Source organism: Pleurodeles waltl, chromosome 6 (genome assembly GCF_031143425.1).
Source record: "Pleurodeles waltl isolate 20211129_DDA chromosome 6, aPleWal1.hap1.20221129, whole genome shotgun sequence".
In the NCBI taxonomy this organism is placed as follows: Eukaryota; Metazoa; Chordata; class Amphibia; order Caudata; family Salamandridae; genus Pleurodeles; species Pleurodeles waltl.
This window is the reverse complement of record NC_090445.1, coordinates 518,004,173-518,024,950: the sequence shown is the minus strand read 5'-3', so window position 1 is coordinate 518,024,950 and position 20,778 is coordinate 518,004,173. Positions and strand designations below refer to the sequence as shown.

At 46.0% G+C, this 20,778-nt stretch overlaps 1 protein-coding gene across 1 annotated transcript in view; it reads right to left on the bottom strand.

Annotated features, from left to right (window-relative positions):
* The window catches only part of LOC138299949 (cytochrome P450 2A3-like), a 391,420-nt gene that overhangs the window by 247,088 nt on the left and 123,554 nt on the right, over positions 1 to 20,778 (bottom strand). Inside the window, exon 5 of the mRNA XM_069238677.1 lies at positions 6,269 to 6,445. Within this exon, the coding sequence (XP_069094778.1) occupies positions 6,269 to 6,445 (177 nt within the window). The remainder of the gene's footprint in view (positions 1 to 6,268; positions 6,446 to 20,778) is intronic.

Below are 20,778 nucleotides of genomic sequence, written 5' to 3'. Positions count from 1 at the left end.
TCCCCCTCCCAAAACAACTTCAGAAAAAAACTCAAGACCTGGCTCTTCGATCACCACCTGAACCAGCTGGGCTAGGCCCACAGTACCAAACCCGCACTTGGAGACCCCCCTGGGTAACAAATTTGCACTTTACAAGAACTCCCTGATTGCTTTTCTGCCAGAGACTCTGCGTTTCAGCTACCAGTGCATTATATGTCAGAAAGTGGCTCATTGGTAAATTGTCAACTATCTGCAGCTGTGCAAAGCGAATGAGCATGGTGTTTCATGGTGTTTTGAAACAGGATGCCAAGACTATCGATCCTCGCATTTTCCCACGCTACTAGACGCTCAATCAAATCTCTCAAAGGACAGATAGAGCTGATGTGTATCTCCTGCTTCCATGGTGTGAGGCCTGGCAGCAGTCGCCGGCTCCTGTGGTAGCTGAAGTTTGCTATCTGCAAGCGATTGTTGGACCTGCCTGGAATCTTACCCTGCAGTAGGAATGCCTCTTACACCATACACCAAGCTCAGTCTGGTGCAGGATAACACAGCTCTTCAAGGAGGCGTGCTACTAATCAGTGGGATTTCCATTGCAGTTACACTGCAGATAATAATGTTCAAAATTAGGTGCTCTGATTCCTCCTTTTTCCACTGTAAACTGGAGCTTGTGTAATGCAACACGTCATCAGACTTTGTTCTAAAGGAAGCTCTCCAGCATGCTATGTAGGGTACAGAATGTGTTGCAGGGTCTATGCACTGGGAGGTTGTGGAAGAAATAGAGTAACTGAGGTAGCATCACCATTTTGGATAGAGACAGTTGACCCTGTACGGTGAGTGGGAGCGTGCTCCAGAACATTAGTTGGGGCTTAGGGAGGCAATGGCCCTATTGAGATTGCCATAAATGAGGTCCGTCATATTATGGTGGATATGAATTCCTAAGTATTGGAATGTGCACTGCTCAGAATGTATAGGATGGGAATCCACCATTAGCAACTGCAGTGGACAGTCAGGGCTGACGACAAGCAGGCATGACAGCCCAATTCAATTCCAAACCTGTGGCAGTGTGGAACTCTTCTAGGACATCCCTATTCTTCTCTATCCCTTGTCGAAAGTCTCAGTCATAGATAAGCATGCATTCTGCGTAAAGTGACACAATATGCATTTCATCACCCATCGGGTTGTCCCATGCCTGTCTCTCCTGCCGTAGTCATTGTGCTAGTCGCTCCATTGTAAGAGAAGTAGAGAAACAGGGCATCCCTGCATGTAATCTACTGCTTATTATTATTAGATCCAAAATGTGCTGTCCAGACTTCACCAGGGCCATAAGGCCTGTATAGAAGAGACATATCAGGCGCAAGAGTTTGCCAGTGATGCTCAGTTTTGACAGTGTCCCAAACATGAACACTAGTCCACTGTGTTGAATGCTTCCTCTAGGTCTAGAACTAGACAAGTTGCATATCGCCAGTGGCTTGGTGCATGTTCCATCACTATGGGGAGTCTGTGTATATTTAGGATGGCTGAACATTTTAGAATGAAGCCATTTTGATCCCTATAGAGCAGGGAGGGTAGACACTCAAGAAGGTGCTCTGCAATGACCTTACTAAGGGGCATATTTACAAGAAAGTGGTGGGTCAGCTCTGATGCGCCACTTTTCTTAAGTCAATCTGCCCCCCAACACCATCATGGTAGTGCTGTATTTACTGTTCAGCGCACCATAGTGCATGTTAGCACAATAGCATCATAAGTTATGATGCTATTGTGGCTCTTTGCAGGATTAGCGCCATAAATTATGGCGCTAGTCCAGCAAAGCACAGGGAGGCCCATAGGTTATTATGGGAGCAGAAGCTTAACGTCTGCCCTGACCAGGTGTTAAAAATGATAGAAAAAATGGCGCAGTGAAATCTTGTAAATTTCACGGCACCATTTTTTCCGGCCTCCCTGTGTGGGAATGCCTCCTTGCATACATTATACCTGGCGCTGATATAATGTGATGCAAGGCATTATAAAGTGGTGCAATGCATGCATTGGGCCATTTTATAAATATGATGCATGGTGGGGGCCTTCTTAATGCCTCCTCAGCATAAAAAAAGTTACATTAGGGCTGCACAAAGAGGCGGAAGGGGCTTGGAAATATGGCCCTTCGTTTTTTATAATCAGTCCCCAGCATGGATAGTGGCCGATATGATGACATCTCAGTGGGATCTTTGTCTGTCTTTGTCTGGATTGCACCCCCAATCAGGGGTTCATGGAGCATCAGAGGAAGGCAGCACTCTACCAAGGTGCAATGATAGAGCTCGAGCATCTTGGGGACCAGAAGATCTTCATAGGACTTGTAGACATGTATTTAGCACCATTGGTTAGTGCACTTACTTCATATCTTTGAGATACTAAAGACTTGCTAAGCAAATTATCTGTTATTTCATGGGATGAATCATATTTTCTGGTGACTATGGATGTCAAGCATCTTTATACTATTATTTCTCATTCACATGGTCTACAGGCATTACAATATTTATTTTCATTTAAGGGTGGGAGTCATTATAAACATGTACAAATGATTGTGGACATGACACGTTTTGTGCTGGAAAACAATGCTTTACTGTTCCAGAAATACTTATTCCATCAGTTGCGTGGTACAGCTATGGGTGCTAGGTTTTCTCCCTCTTTTGCCAACCTATTCATGGGCCGGTATAAGAGGGAACATGCATGGAATGAGAACTACTATGGTGGTAATCACCATGTACTTGTATGGTATAGGTATATTGTTGATATTTTTTGTATTTGGGATGGGTCGAAGGAAGAACTGCAAGACTATCACGCCTTCATTAACACCAACTCCTTAAACATTGAATTGTCCTTAGAATATGACAAACACGCTATTAAGTTTTGGACGTACATCTATACGTGAAGGACAATGTATTACGTAGTTGAACCTTTCAAAAACCCACAGCAAGAAATAGTATATTGCATTATAGTTCTGGGCACCTTTGCAAACTGAAAAACAATATACCCTTCAGGGAGTTGCTACAGCTTAAATATAATGGCAGTGAGTCTGAGGAGTTTGAGGAACAGGCAATGGAATGCATGCAGAGATTTCAGGCGAGAGGTTACCGCAGTAATATTTTCGTCAAGACGCTAGCTAGGGCACGAAAGGTTTCACACACTTCCCTCTTGATGGAGACAGGGAAGGTCAAAAATAGCAGTAGGACTGTGTCAGAGATTTGATTTATCATGACTTTCTGTACTGAGAATAGGCAGATTATTCAAATACTGTTAAATCATTTGGAAATCTTAAGACTTTACCCTGATTTAAACCATATACTGTCCGAGTGTCTTTTGGTCACCTATAGACTCTCAAGAAAATATTTAGCTTGAGTGATATATTCCAAATTCTGAGAAGACATGGTTGAACCAAAACCATTGGGAAATTAGAATTATGGGAACTGTGTTTGCTGTCAGTATGTAAATGAAAAATCCGAGATTTTTCATAACTTTGATGGCTCTAGAAATTTTCAGATAGGATATTTTATGAATTGCAATAGACATACTGTATTTATGTATTCACTTGTGTATGTAATTGTCAATACGTTGGCTCACCAAAATGTGCATTGAAAATAAGATGGCAAGAACATTTAGGAACCATTAGACATGCTGACCTTAGATCTCCCTTGGCAAAACACTTCAGGGACAATCATCATTTGGATCAATTATGTTGCATTACACTTATGGTTATTGGGGAAGTGACAGAGACCTTAAATTATAAAGCAGGGAGAGTTGGTGGATTACTTGCAAACTGTTCCACATTGGTTAAATGTTGATCTTGAAATGTACACGTCATTAATGTATTAATTGGACCCTTTGATTGTGTATTTGTCCACAGAGGAATTATGGATATGGAACTAACTATTACAACAAGGAAAGAGATATGTTTGTCACCGCACCAACTAGTCATTTGACTTCAGCAAAGTTTTTTGATTGACTTTCTAATATGGACAACTCTGGCCATTTGGTCCTTAGTGGGGATAATCAAATGATGAACTACTGATGACATTGCTTCCTGAGGGGTGAAAAAATATGTTATACAGAAGCGTTCTATCCTATTTTCAGTTAATTGTTCAGATAATGAGATATTTGGAATATAAACTCTGTAGAAAATCTGCTGTGGATCACTTATCAGGTAGGGCTAGTAGGAGTATATCAATCTGACTGGGTACTATCTTCAACTGACCATTGAAAGCCATGTGTCTTTTTCCTTAACAGACACAGATGTGTCACATCTATTGGGATTTTGGGACTATATCTATATGATAGAAATTTTGATTTAGTGCATATGAATACACTTTAAATTATTTGTTGTTATTTTGGAGAGTTTAAACTTTATGTTAACTCTGTGGTACTGCTTGTAATGCTTTCAATTATCGGACATAGACATGCTGTAAATCATTGTTTAGCTCTAATTTAAAATATCGAATTAGTGTTTGGTGGGTCACACTGCCGTGTAGCATTACATGGTAGTACAGTTGTTTTCCATTCAGTAGAAAATGAGTTCAAGACTGCAGTTCTTGTGATTTTTATCATGTCTATACGAGATTTGTTTCTGTGCAAATGTTTTTAGTATTTAGAGCCAGATTTATACTTTTTAGCGCCACATTTGCATCATTTTTTAACTCAAAAACAGCTTAAACTTACAAAATTCAATTATATTTTGTAAGTTTGCACCACTTTTGCGCAAAACAATGACGCAAATACGGCACTAAAAAAGTATAAATCAGGCCTTTAGTTCTTCTCCCCACATCACTGTGGCATAGTGTAATATTTAGTCAGGGGGATATACTGACTTCTGTGGGTGAGAGCGCAGGGCCATTGCTTAGTTATCCCACGCTAGTATTTAAGCTTTAACTGTTTGCTGTCACAATACAATACTATATATAGCCCCTTGGTTATATTTTGATGGCCTTTATGTGTATCTCAGTTCTATGCTCTTTAGTCAGTCACTGTTTTTTTGTGTTTGTCATAACTCTGCTGCATTCCTTCTTTACTTCAGTTCAAATTGGAAGGCTTGTATCCTTCCACTGCTCATGTGAGCAGACTACCTTTATAGCTCTATCAGCACTCTCCGGGAATGCACCATGTTCCTCTCTATCGCTCTCTCTGTCTCCCAGTCACTAACATTACCTTCTAACCCCTTCTCATCCATTGCTACTCCAGCCCTTCTTGGCTCCTGCTTCTCTCTTTTTCCTTTATTTGTAGCTTTCCTCGCCTCACTGGTTCTTCTCTGTTCAAGGACACAGCAGTTGCACATTTCTCGCTCCCCCACCCTTTCATCATCACCGAACCGTGTGCCACACTTTTTGTACCATATTTTTAATGTGAGCTATGTGCTGCTACCTGGTCGATTGCTTCATATTCTGTGGTTTTGTGGTGGTGCAGTAGCTGTACACTGCTGCTGAACCGTTGCCCCTAACTATCAGCCTTCCCACACCACATTGAAAAAAATCAGCTGCGTATCGCTGCCCAGCAGCTTATGCTTTTTTGTTTTGTGATCCAGCACATATTTTGTTACATTTTTGGTCTCAAACCACGTACGACGGTTAAATTAGAAATGGGAAAAAGGCCACTGGTACATCACAATCTGTGCCTAAAAGGTATTTCACTATTACAAGATGGCAACACTGCACATGTACGTACAGATACGTCATAACACACAGGTGGTCACTTTAAAAATGTTGATTCATTAATCCAACATAGCCCATTGTCATTTTAGAATTGTAAATTTAGAGAAATATGGGGGAGTGCAAAAAAAGGCGAGCCAATAGGCGGCACTCGCCATTTAAAGAAGTGACCTATTGACTTTGCCAATGTTTGTATTTCTCGGTGTGAATTGGACCTGGACAGTACCTCAAGAACACTATCATCACTTTCCATTGAAACAGATTCAGTTGCAGACAACTTCTATTCATCCATTGAAGCAAGACCACCAAATATCTTTTGAAAGCCTCTTCGTTAGCCGGATGTAGTTTAAAGATCATATCAAAGCCATTGAGAGAATCATGCATTTTTGATGCTAAAGCAACATTGAAATCAAAATATGATATTATCATCCTTAAAAACCTTTCATTTTATGACACCCGCTTAAACCTATTGATTTTGATGTGTCTTGCAGTCTGTGATATTCATGTAAATAGGTAAATAATACATGTCTTAAATGAATGATCTGAGGAAAATACGCAAGGTTAAATTCTTAAAATGATTGAGTAAATTAATGAATGTTTCTTATAGTGTGTCTTACCATCTCCATTTTGATGAGGAAGGAGTCAATGAAGTCACGAGGAGCACTACGATTTAAACTCTCTTGATTAATTTTCACTCTTCTTTCAACAAATCTTTCAAGATGAGTAAAGCAAGAGTATATTCGTTGATGGGGTCCTGGTAAATAGTCCATGATATCTGAGTACATGTTGTATAGCTTTCAAACGTGGAAGAAAATACATATTACAGTTTTAATAAGCTCGGATGCTTAGAAGGCTAGATACTTTTCACAATAAAGCTCAAAGAAAAAAATTACTTGTTTTACTTATTCCAAAATACACACATGTATACACAATCACATACATGCCCAACATGTGGGTAATAATGGCTGACAGGGGTAATAGTGACTATGATATGATAGGAAATGTATAAGTTATGTTAAAACTTAACCTTTGCTGACACTGACCATTAACTCACTGAACATTAATTCCCATTCACCACACACTGCTTTTAACAGCAGTTGAGGGGCAGATGATCTAGTTGTATGTTGTGCAGTTTTTGTATTAAACCTTTACTGATTCTGTCCCTCTCAAATATAAGCTAACATACAGACAGACCCATAGGGCAGAACTAATAATGCAGAACTAGCCAAGGATATGTATTCCATGTTCACACCTCAATGAACGTAAATACTTGAAACATAAAAAAATAAAGTATCTGTTTACAGTAGCATTGTGGCCCCGATTCAGACACCTGCCCACTCTACCAACAATCCTTCCCACCTTTTAGTGCCCCAACCTTCTCTAGCGATCATCTTAGCAACATACTGTGTAACCCGTGAAGGCAGCAAGTTCAGTTCCCTTTCTTACGAGATTATGCTAAATGAGGCAAACTATCTGATTTGGCCTCTACTTTTTCCAGGTACATATTCCAAGCTTCATACTGAACCCTCCTAGCATCATTCCCACTCAACCTGGTGAGCATGTCACTTGCGGCATACATGCATTTCTTGATATCCCTCAGCCAATCTCAAATGTGTCGCTCCGCAGGGGCCTTCCAAACCCTAGTGATACAACACTTCGCCAGCACCTGGGCTAGGTCCACGGATCCTGACATTTATTGACTTTTTTATGTGGATCAATAGACGCAAAAAACAGAGTGTTGCCTTCTTGCGGATAAACCTACCAGTTACGTCAGTCAGACTGTGATGTGTTAGTACTACCTACAACCCAAAAGAGTTGGCTAGTTCTTTATGGACGGTGCCCCATATCCGTGATAATCGCCCCCCTAGTGCATTTAAAATATGACATTGCTGGGTCCCAATACAAACTTTTCACTCAGGTTCTCAAAGGGAGACAGCACCCCATTATCGAGCAGGTCCTCCCAACTTTAGATTCCAACGCTCGCCAAGACCTGATGTTGTTGTGTAATGTGAGACAAAAACATTCAGGTAAGGACCAGAGTGGTAACTCTGGTGCACATTGGATCTGTCTAGCCCTCGGTTAGATGTAGATATTCCAACACCATTTCGCCACAGTCATTAGCATACTGCTGGGAGTGGCTGACCTGGCTCTGTTCATAAGTCATTGTAAAATGTCAGCGTTCTCCAACCCTCTGAGGACGTCCTCTTTTGCAGGACTATTGCTATAGGGAACAGAGCACATCAGTCACTGGAGCTGGGCTGCAGCATAACACAGCTCATAATTCAGAGCATCAATGCTGGATATTACCATACATTTTTGCTATAGCCACCCTATGACGTCCATTACCTTTTATAAGTTTGACTAACAGTTATCTTAGTTTCCTAAAGAAAGGATGCTTGAGCACTACTGGGAGAGCAGCAAAAAATATAGAAATCTTGAGAGGACCAGCATTTTCGAAATAGCCACCCAGCCATTGGAAAAAAGAGGTAAGTAACAACAGAAGGGGATCGAGCACCTTATTGCTATAAGTGCTCTCCCCAGATTGCCCTCCACTATATCTTGTTCATCATGATAAATGTTAATTAGCAAATAGGTAAATGCATCATAATGCCTTTGTACCTCTACCTTAAGTAGCAGTCAAGATTGCTCATCTGAAAGCTTCACTAGAGGAAAAACACAACTTACCCTGGCTTATACACCGACCCAATATCCTCATAAACACAGTCAGACAGCCTGTTAATAGGATTAGATTATTAGTATCATTAAGGAGGTACACTAATGCATCATCTGCATATAGAGATGACATACCCTCTGTTAGCTATAGTAACTCCATTGCTGGACCCTTTGCATGCAGCAAACATGCCAAGGGTTTCATGGCCAGCACAGAAACAAGTGGTGAAAGTGACCGACCTTGCCCGGTCCCTCTCATTCGGGAAGCTCTCAGACATCACCCTGCCTGTGTGCACGCTTGCCAGTAGCTTCATGTACAGAAATTATATCAAGCTCAGAAACAATAGACCCATACCTATCCTGCGTAATGCCTCTACCAAATATGGCCAGCCATGGGTGTCGAAGGCCTTCTTAATATCCATTGAGATCACCCAGTATCCCTTCCTGGGACAAAGCCATTTGGACCATCGCAGACTAGTGATTGTATGACAGGCATCAAGCAATTGGCCAGAGTCTTCCCCAACACCTTACAGTTATTATTAAGCAAGGACAAGGAGCGATATTAACCCACCTATGGGTGGTCCCTCTCTGCCTTCAGAAGCACCACCTGCAAGGCCTCTCTCACCAATGCCAGTAGTAATCCTTTGGATCTAGCTGCCACCAAGACCTATAATAACTGGGGGCTAGTTGTGATCCATAAATGGTAGGCCATTGATGCCCGGTGTTTTACCTCTTGTAATCTACTCAACTGTAATGCTCCTCTAACTCAAGCCCCTGCTGTCCTTCAATGAGGGGTAGTATGATCCAATCTAGATAGTCCTTCACCACTGCCTCCATTCCCTCTGGCGGGGACACATAAAAAGGCATTTATGCCTTCCTGAGTGTATTCAAAATCCCCATTCTGTATGCACATTGCATGTACAGGGATCATGCTTTGTTCTAAATGGAGTAAACAGGGTAGGAGCCTAACTGCCTTGTCACCCTCCACTTGTTGGTGGGACACATATTCCTTGTAATGAAAACACCCAATTTATAAAGTAGTACCTTATAATCTAATCTAGATTTAGTTAGTCTTTGTATTTGAGTGGAGTCCTGGATCAATTTCAATTCCAGGTCTCGTGTTACCATTTTCCATACTCCATTTCTTGCAGTCTTTTTCAAATCATAGACTGTTTTAAAGCATAAGATCCTCCAAACCACTTTGAGAGCAACATATTCCATTGTTGCAGTACCATCGTTCCTGGAGATAAATTGGTCTATATTTTCTCATATAGTGGTGCAGAATCCCACATCCTTTAAAGCATCCACATTTATTCACTTTGTTGGTATCCTTGGCCATGCTAAGGTCCAACGAAGGGATAGTTTCAAGAGGTTGTGATCCAACAGTGTGCATCCTAAATACTTTATGTATGACAACCTAAATCAGCTTTAGCACAGCAATAAAATAAGTCTATTCTGATGTGAAGACAATTTAGCCCAGATTAAAAACCATAATCTCTGGTCTTCCTTAAAGGAGGGGTCGACCTATCCAAAACAGTAACAAGGACACAGTTAAAGTCTCTGCCACAGACACACTAGGAGTTTGTGTATCAGAGTAGGGGTTGGTCTAACCCCTCAAATAAATGAGCAGGCCAATATTGTGCACATACAGCACTACCAGAGACTGCACTCCCTCTACAATAACATACCCACCCTCCGATCTATCTAGGAGTTATGAACTGTAAATGGGACTCCAGGCACAATCCAGATCAGCACACCCCTAGTGCACCCAGAGTAGGAGGTGCTCACCAAGATGCCCTGTCATCTCCTGGGCATTAAGATATATCACTTGCATGCATGCAAATGTATATGTTTGTATTTGAGGTAACCATGACTGTGGTATCTTTTTATGTATTACACCATACTCCGTACATTCCAGGTTAAGATATTAAATTTAGCAGTTGCTATTACAACCTCACCGTAGAGTGCCTTCTGCAAAAGATGCACAGGGACGGTGAATGAGCACCCCTTGTCTCCACTGTATCAAACCACCATACAAACTATGAGCACAATGCACTGCCCCAGAATGAACTTGAACAACTTTCCAACCCCCTATTCAGACTGAGAGGCCTTAGAACACACAGCCAAAAACAAAGAATTTTGAATGAAAGTGGACAACGTTTCCCTTTCAAACCTGCAGGGTGCCTAGAAACAGTATGTCCTCAAATGTAGGTGCTTAGCAGTTAACCTGCCACCCCTACACCATTATTATCCATCCCATTATCCACTTCCATGCACCTCACTGCTCCTTGCCTCCCCACCACCCCCATGCTATCTGTATCTCAGCTGTACCCTCTTATCAGATGATAGTATTAGCATTTATATGGGTAATAGCTGGTCCTGCCCTCAGTTCCCTCTCGTCTTCAATGACCGGTTTATCCTTTGTGTCCACCAGCACCTCTGAGGTTGGTTAATGGGAGCCCAAGTCAGAGTCTGATCAGAGTTCAAGCTCAGCTACCACCAGAGCCCTCTGGATAGCAGACTCCTTCTTGTGGGTCTGCTTCACAGGTGCCTGCCTCTCTTTAGACTGCTGTGTTGTATAGACCACCATGCCTCAGTAGTTTGTGTATTAGGCGAAGAGGACATCCCCTTCATCTCCAGCCATGTTCATGCTACATGTGGCATCAAAAAGACTCTTGTCATTTCACTATCTATGATTTTCAACTTTGCTGGAAACTTTGCAATGTACCGGGCGATTAGCTGTTAGAACCATACCTTGAGTTCCGATTATTTGGATACATTATCAGGAGTATGTAGGACAAGATATGTGGTGAGGTAAAACTTGGATCCTAAGGTTACACTCTTCACAAGTTATCCTGGTGGTAATTCTGATGGTATTGGAGGTTCTTCCATTTAGAATGTTGTTTCGTTAGTTTTCCAGATCCACATTATTTTATTTTTAGATGAGGAGGAGGGTAGGTCAACCGTAGTCCAGACGCTACAGATCTGTGAGTTCAGCCATACCTAAGTGACATAAGTAACTACTTAGTATATGAGATCCTGTCTAATTATGTGTTTGTGTGCCTTATTTTAGCTAGCAGCTGAGTGCTAGCCTCTAGGCGACCTATGGGGCATACCTCTTTCAAACATTGTGTAAGAACCCTCACACCTAAAGAACTGTTGATGGCACTGATTAATTACTGTGTGGTATTTGTAGACTTTGCTGCCACTGTGTGTCTAAGTTTGTGGAAGGCCATTTTGCTCTATAATTGTGATGTGTGTACTGTCATTTGGCCTCTTGACCTCAAAATAAAGTGACTGATTAGAGCAGTTTCCTGCAGCATGTGCATGCCTGTTATCCTGGTTAAATATATTTGATATGCTATGAAGTTCACGCAGGAGTACAGTAATAGAGCTTATACTGTCACCTTTTTATCATTGTTTTTCTTTCTCTTGTCTATTGCAGATGTGTAGGAAAGTCCTCCTTTTTGCCCTGGTCACCCCCCAAACGTTTTGGACGGACACTAGTGGTTACTGACTCTTGGCTGTGCCCTGGATACTGCTAACCAGTCCCACTGCCAGTGCTCTGTGTAAAATGGATTATACAAATTAGGCTAATTATAAGTGGCTGTCTCAACCTACCTATGAGTCCCTAGTATATTGTAGGGCATGTAGGTTTAGGGACCCCAGCATAGTTAGTGCAACAATAGGTGAACTGTTGAGGTGCCAGTGCCATTTTAAAGGCATACCTGCCTTGCTGGCTGCTTTTATTTATAGTTAACCCCAAATTCCACTTTAGAATTAAAAGTGCTTTCAAAGTCATAAACTACCTTAACATGGGGAGACATTATTTTTAATTAATAAAGTCTCAAAAGGAAGGAGCTAAATATTTCAAGTTTGGTATCAAAAATATAGTTATAATAAATCCAACAACTTGCCATTGTTGAATTTAATATAGCTAACTCAGGAAAAGAGGTTTAGAACTCTACCTGAAAGTTTCCAGTTTCATCTCTGTAGTGCCCTTCTCTAATTGGCCAGCCTCTGGCAGCCTGACCATGGTGCCTTGATGAGGTGTGAAATGGCCTGGGCTGAACACAAATGAAGTGCATGTGGGAGAAGGACTGCCTCTGCAGATGGGGAAACAGGACGGGGGAGAGCATTTAAACTGTACTTCAAATGAGGGAAGGATATTTGGTCCAGCAAGTGGACCTCCCCCATTTCCTGCAAAAGCAGACAGCCAGGTGCCCCCTGAGTAGATTAGGAGAGGACTGGAAAGGGGTGTGTTAAGGGAAACTTATCCACACTAGTGGGTGGGCTCAGCCAGACCTAACCTCTGAGACTGAATTTCTGCCATTTGGGATTTTTGAGGACTGTTGTTCCCTTGGATTGATTTTTTCCACACTTCCCAGGAAGTGGTCACCCAAGGGCATGGTGGCCTATCTGTGATTGAAAAGTAGCCCCCTCCCCTGATTTCCACCCCAGGAGCAACTATCAATATGGCAGAGCTGCACCCACACTTCAGATCCCTACCAGGAACAAAGATAAGAAAAAGAAGGACTGCCCTGCTGGACCCCTGACCTGCACCTGGACACTGCACTCTGCAGGACTGCACCAGCTGCACACTTGGGCTTTACCAGAAAAAGGATGTTGCCTGTCTTCAACTACTTCAAGAAGGGACTCCTTGTTGGCTACAGGTAGAAAATAGCTGACCAGAGTCTATTGCATCAAGCCCTGAAGAAACTGACAAGTGGCTAGTGGTAATTTTTTTATTTGAACCAGGTGCATTCTGGGAGTTGGAGTCCTAATACTCAAGGAGAACTCAGAGCTTCTGTAATGTTGGGGTGAGTTGTGGACTCCTAAAGGACCTTCAAAGACCGTCTGGAAGAAGCTCCAGAAGTTTGGAGAAGATTGTAGAACTTTTGGCATAATGCTCCATAAGTAGACCAACCCGATGTCGTGAGTCAAGCAGTCTTAGGTCGACCCAGCCTGACTTGCAGGTTTGTCCCGCTGTAAAGCTGCGGAGCCCAGATTTCCAGGAATCTACTGGGGGCACATGGAAAGACAAGCTGACAATTTTGACTTAAAATAAGCTTGCTTTGGAGGGTCGTCCAACGTAAGAGAGAAAAAGCTCCAAAAAAGTGACAGTCAGAACGTAAAATGTCTCAGTCCAAATGTCGAATTCTTCACTGAGGTGTCCTGCAACGCATATCCGAAGAGGGCTCCAGATAAATCAGATCCAACTTGTGGTTCATCCCATTGAAGAAACGCGTCCTGAAAAAAGGACTAAGGCCCTCATTACAACCCTGGTGGTCAGTGATAAAGTGGTGGTAATACCACCACAGACTGGCAGTAACTACTGCGAAATTATGACCATGGCGGTAATATCTCCGATAGTCAGCCAATATACCACACGACCTCCAGGGCGGAAACAACAGGCACCACGGCAGTAGCCGTCTACAGCCAGGGGGAAAACAAAGTACAGCCCACCATATTATGACACAGGAAACCTCCACCTTTTCTGGGGCAGTACCAACGCCCTCAAAAGTCTGGCGAAATCAGAGCACAGAAGTCAAAAGACTCACCTTTGGAGGCACAGGGAAGAACCACGGCGCCATGGAACCAGGACTGCAAGTTTTCCTGATGATCTTCTACGTTATGCTCCACTTGGAACACCAACACCAGCAAAGATGACGACGATGAGTACAGCCGCCTACCACACAAGGGACATGGGGGAAAGCAAGAGTGACACACACACCAACCACACACACCATACACACAACCATATGCATTCCAAAAACAATTTGAAAACGAAAATCTGCAGAATAATGCAAAGGCAACAGGAATTTACGAAAATGATTGTAATCAGTCCAACAATAAATTAAAAAATCTGATTTACACATTTAACAGATCTGTACACGTGTACACAAAAGGGACACTGCCCAGTCCATAGTTCACAGGGCTCACATGGCCACAGGGCAATGTCCAAGGCCCCACTTAATTCCTGCCCCAATACGGAGAGAACACTGCAGGGGCATTAGTTGGCAAATAGGAAGGCACCTCAGGGGGTGGGAGGGGCACCTAAGCCAGATGCGGAAGCAAGCCCACTGGATCTGGAGGGGACAACATGCCCTGTGCTTGGTCCTGGGGAGTGCAAGGCCACAGTCTCTCAAGTGGGTGACTTGCCCACAGGTTCTGGAGGGGGCAACATGCCCTGTGCTTGGTCCTGGGGAGTGCAAGGCCACAGTCTCTCAAGTGGGTGACTTGCCCACTGGTTCTGGAGGGAGCAACATGCCCTCTGCTTGGTCCTGGGGAGTGCAAGGCCACAGTCTCTCAAGTCGGTGAATACCCCACTGGTTCTGGAGGGGGCAGGCCGCACAACAGCCCTTGAAGGCTGGACTATATGGCATCCGCCGGCGGTGATGGCTGCACTGTGGTGGTTGTTGTGGGAGGCTCCTCCTCAGCCCCTGCACTCTCTGATGGCTGCGCTGTGGTGGTTGTTGTGGAAGTCTCTAGCTCAACCCATGTACCCTCCGATGGCTGCACTGTGGTGGTTGTTGTGGGAGGCTCCTGCTCAGCCCCTGCACACTCCGATGGCTGCACTGTGGTGGTTGTTGTGGGAGGCTCCTGGTCAGCCCCTACACCCTCCGATGGCTGCATTGTGGTTGTTGTTGTGGGAGGCTCCTGCTCAGTTCCTGCACTTTCTGATGGCTGCACAACCATGGCTGGTGGTGGGGGCTCTGTGACAGCTGCTGGTGCAGGCTCCTTCCCCTTCTTTGTGGCTGGTGCAGGCTCCTTCCCCTTCTTTGTGGCTGGTGCAGGCTCCTTCCCCTTCTTTGTGACTGGTGCAGGCTCCTTCCCCTGCTTTGTGGCTGGTGCAGGCTCCTTCCCCTTCATTGTGGCTGGTGCAGACCCCTTCCCCTTCAGTATTTGTGGCCTGGAATCCTTTCCACCACCAGTAGGTGCTGCTACTACTGGGCCCGTGGACTGTTTGGCTGAGGTGCTTGGCTGGGTCCTTGCTACCCTGCCCATATGTGCAGGAAGGGGGGGAGGGGTAGGGAAGAGGTCAATCTGAGAAAGGAAAAGCTTTTTAGGGACATTGGGGCGTGAACAGGGAGGAGTAATGGGAGTGGAGGCTGAGGGAGTGGTTGTTGGAGGTGTTTGTCTGCTGGATTTGGGTGCAGGTGCATGAGCTGTATGCTGTTGTGAGGTGGATGGCTGTTGGGTGTCTGAGTGTTTGCATATGTGTACTTTAGGAGGGGGGACACAGACACAGTGGGAGAGGACACAGGGGACGTGTGCATGGTTGTTGTGGAGGTGTCTGCCAGTGAGGTGTGTGTTCTGCTTGGTGGGTGATGATGCTGGTAGTGGATGATGATGCAGTGCATGCAGGTGTGAGTGTAGACGTAACTGGGTGGGAGGTGGAGGAGGAGGGAAGACAGTGGAAATAGTGGATGTTGTTGTGTCCGCAAATGAATGGTGTTTGTGTGAGTGCCTGTGGGATGAAGTGTGGTGCCTGTGTTTGCTGGTGACACTCTCAGGTGTTGTCTTGTGTTCATGTTCGTCTGGCTGTGTGCTTGGGATGGGTTGGGGTTGTGGAGAATGGGACTGGGAAGTGGAAGTTGGAGGAGGGACAGTTGAAACAGGGACAATGGCTGCCATCAGAGAGGAGGCCAGGGCCTGAATCGATCTCTGCTGGGCTGCCAATCCACTGTGAAGGCCCTCCAGGAATGCATTAGATTGCTGCATCTGAGCTGCCAGCCCATGGATGGCATTCACAATGGTTGACTGCCCTACAGAGATGGATATCACGAGGTCAATAGCCTCCTCACTCAGGGCAGCAGGGCTCACTGGGGCAGGGCCTGAGGTGCCTGGGGCAAAGGAGATGCCCACCATCCTGAGTGAGCGGCCATAGGCAACTTACTGAGGGGCTACTGGGAGGACGGTGCTGGTATGAGGGGTGGCAGCTATACCTGCAGCTGGGGTGGTCGCAGAGGTGTCCGCCACCACCAGGGAACTCCCATCAGAGGAGGTATCAGAGTCTGTGTTGTGCCCTCAAGTCTCTGCCATGCTGCTCCCCTCACCCTCCGTCTCACTGGTGCCTTCAGCGTCGGAGGACTCTGCCTCCAGGGTCCTGTGGGATGCAGCTCCCTCTGTCACCGGTGCCTCTGCTCCTCTGCCAGATAATGCTAATGCACATAAGGACAGGATGACAAAAAAAGAAAGGGGGGGGAGAGAGACAAAGGATACACTGGGTCAATGACTGCACCAACACCACAGTTGGCGTACACAGCACCCTCACGCACAGGAAACAGGCCTACGCACTATGCATGGCACTACCAGTAAAAAGGCTACTCAGCAAGGAATGAGGAGGGGTACACCCCACCAACTGCAACACACCAGGGACCCACGCAGCCCTGACCAGTAGTGAATACTAACAAGCTAGGTAAGCAGTATTTCCCCTTCAGACCCTTAGCCACCAGAGGACCTACACTGCTATGTCTCGCCTGGCCTAGGGCCACCCACTGACACACAACCACCACCCAGAATCCACCCCTCCAACCATGAGCTTCAATGATGGCCACTGTACTCACCCTCTTTTCGCTGCTGTGATGCCCTCAAGCACTTATCCAGCCCAGGATAGGCCACCGCCAGTATGCAGGCCATCAGGGGGGCGAGGGTCCAACAGGCACCCCTTCCTCGTTGGTAGGCCAGCCCCAGCTGGGCCTCTGCGGTCTTCTGTGCCCAGTGTCTCAGGGCCTCCCACCGTTTCCGACAGTGGGTTCTCAACCTGCCATAGACCCCCAGGGTCCTCATGTCCTTGGTGATGGCACGCCATATACCCTTCTTTTGATGGGCGCTGACATGCAGAGGCAATACAGTCAGGAGAACACCATTAGACAGACAGTCCAGCCTGTCACACAAATAGCCCACCATACCCGTTTCCATCACCATTGGCACAGACATAGCCCAGCACACAATGTGTACACTGCAAAGAGGACAGCCACCTACCCCCCTTGCACGAGGCCTTCACACACACAACTCCATGTATTCATGCCACATGCATCGTGCCCACAGTGTATTCACCTGTTGGTCTGGAGGCCCATACAGGAGTCCGTACTTTCCCCAGTCACACGGGCCATGGTAGGTTCCAGACACAGGTCACAGCAGCACATGCAATGAAAGTCCTCTCCTATGGAAGGTCAGGAAACAAGTGAAGAATATGATAGAAAATGGTGGTTATGTCCACGGCGGTGCATACTGTCACCCCCAGCATAGATCACCATTGGTCACTGTACCCCATAGGGCCCAATTATAACTAATGAGGAATTGCACTGCAGTTTCCGACTGCCTCACTTCCACATAGGACAGGCGTGCGCCATTGCAGGGGGGGAACAGGCCTATGGATTAATGCTGCATCACAGGATAATTAGGTACATACTTCACAAATTACACTGTCTTATAACATGTTTGCAGATTGCGTACTGCTGTTGTGGCTCCATTATTAAGTTTGTGACAGCCCCCTCACTCTTTTGTCCCTTAGATACCTACCGCTGTGGATAAATAGGAGATGGAGACATACCCCCGTGTGCAGACCCCTGGTGGACTTGGCTACATTGGAGGACAGGCACATTATCCTCCCCTATTGACTGGACAGGGCCACAATCACAGAGCTGTGTTCCCAATTGGAGCCTGCCCTGATATCTGCTATTCTTGTGCAAGTGCTATCAGTTCTCCATTTTGTGGCAACTGGTTCTTTCCAAGTGACAGTGGGCTTGGCAGCAGGAATGGCACAGCCAATGTTCTCAATAGTGCCGACAAGAGTGTCATCTGCCCTGATAAAACACATGTGGAGCTACATTGCATTCCCTCAGGTTGAAGATTTGGCCAATATGAAGGCTGGATTCTAAGCAATGGGACATATCCCCAATATAATTTGTGTGATTGACGGAACACATATTGCATTTGTCCCCCCCTCCAGAATGAACAGGTGTTCAGGAATCCACTCCATGAATGTGCAGATGGTGTGCTTGGTGGACCAGTACATCTCCCACATCAATGCTAAGTATCCTGGGTCGGTGCATGATGCCTTTGTCCTGAGGAATAGCAGCATCCCACATGTGATGTCCCAACTACAGAGGCACAGAGTGTGGCTAATAGGTGAGCCCTGGTTCCCACCCAATATATGTTGGTGTATGCCTATGGTGTTGGCCACATAGGATAGTGTGTGGCTTAATGTTATCCCTCAATATTTGCAGGTGACTCTGGTTACCCAAACCTATCATGGGTGTGACCCCTTTGAGGAATGCGAGGACAAGGGCAGAAGAACGTTATAATGAAGCACATGGGTGAACCGGAAGGATCATTGAAAGGACCTTTGGCCTCCTGAAGGCCAGATTAAGGTGCCTCCATCTGACAGGCGGTTCTCTGTGCTACTCACGCAAGAAGGTCTGCCAGATAGAAGTGGCATGCTGCATGTTGCACAACCTGGCCCTCAGACATCATGTACCTTTTCTGCAGGAGGAGGAGACTGGAGATGCCCCTGTGGCAGCAGCGGACCCTGTGGACAGTGAGGATGAGGAGGCAGCGGATGAGGATGTGGACAACAGAACATCTGTGATTCGTCAGTACTTCCAATGACACACAGGTGAGACAGTGAAACTTTATATTTCAATGACTTTGGCTGTATTCTGTGTGGCATTGGCATGCTGGTATTTCCCACTTCTTTGCCCACTTGGCAAGTGTCTCTGGCTTCTGTCTGGATAGCAGGGATTGTTTGCAGGGTGGTTCACCTTCTGCAGGGGGAGGGGTGCTGGTGGCCTGTTGGTCCCGTGGCGAGGCCTCCTGGCCACCAGCAGCAGCAGAAGTGGAGGGCTGTTCAGATGACTGGCTAGTGGCAGGGGCCTGCTGGTGTGACACTGCCTCCCTCATAATGTTGGCCAGGTCTGCCAGCACCCCTGCTATGGAGATCAGGGTGTTGTTGATGGCCTGCAAGTCTTCCCTGATCCTCTGATATTGTCCCTCCTGCAGTCACCTGTTCTCCTGCATGTTGTCTAGGATCTGGCCCATCGTGTTCTGGGAATGTTGATAGGCTCCCAGGATCTCGGAGAGCACCTCCTGGAGAGTCAGTTCCTTGGTCCTGTCCTCCCCATGGTACACAGCAGTCCTCCCAGAGTGCCTGGTGGTCTTTGCCTCTGTCTCCTGAACAGTGTGCCCACTGCTACTGACCCCAGGTCCCTGATTGTCATGTGTGTGAGGTGTAGCCTGGGGGCATACTGCTGATTGACTTGTCCTGGGGACAGAGGTTTGGGGGTGCTGGGTGGGTGCTGTGATGTTGGTTGCTGATAGGGGAGGCTCTGTAGTGGTCTGTAACTGGGCTTGGGTGACCCACTGTCCAGTGGTCCCTGATGGGCCAGGTAGATTGTCCAGATCCTGAAGACCAGAGATACTGTCATCACTGTGGGCCTCTTCTGTTGGGGGACTGGATAGTGATGGCACCTCCTCTCCAGTGACATTGGAAGGGGTTTCTGTGGGGATGCAAATGATGTATTATGCTTCAGGTGTCTGACATTTGTACTGCTGTAGCCTCCCTTCTATGGTTTTTGTTCCCCTGCCAGCTTTTGCTTGTGTATGTTGGTGTATAGTGGTTATGTTAGTTGCCCTATGCTGTGCATGCTTTGATGATGAGTGTCCATGCAGGGCAGGGAGGGGTTTCCATGCATTGTACAGCATGCAGGGTTTGCCATTGGGATTCATGTGATGTGATGGTGGAGTGTGTGGGATGGTGTGCAGTGATGGGAGTGAGGGTGTGGTCGTGTGATGGCATGCAGGTATGGGGGTGATAATTGTTAAAAGTTGACTTACCAGTGTCCAGTCCTCCTCCAACTCCAGCAAGGCCCTCAGGATTCAGTATTGACAGTACCTGCTCCTCCCATGCTGTGGGTTGTGGGGGAGGAGGAAGGGGTGCACTGCCAGCCCTCTGGATAGTGAGCTGGTGTCTTGCTGCTATGGAACGTACCTTCCCCCGTAGGTCATTCCACCTCTTCCTGATGTGATCCCTTGTTCTTGGGTGCTGTCCCACAGCATTGACCCTGTCCACGATTCTCTGCCATAGCTCCATCTTCCTTGCTATTGATATCCGCTGCACCTGTGCTCCAAATAGCTGTTGCTCTACCCTGACGATTTCCTCCACCATGACCCTTAGCTCCTCCTCAGTGAAACTGGGGTGCCTTTGTGGTGCCATGGGTGTTATGTGATGTGTGTTGGTGAGGGTGTGGTGGGTAATGTGTTGGGGTATGTGATGTGGAGTGCCTGAGGGGTGTATGGGTGTGAGTGGTGTGTGTGTCTAGTTGTGGCAGTGGTCTTGGTATCTGTCTAGTGGCAATGATTTGTATTCATAAGGGGTTGTGGGTAATGTGAGTGTGTGTTTTATAGTGGTGTGGGTGTGTGGGTGTATTGTGTGTTGTTCGAATTGTCCAAT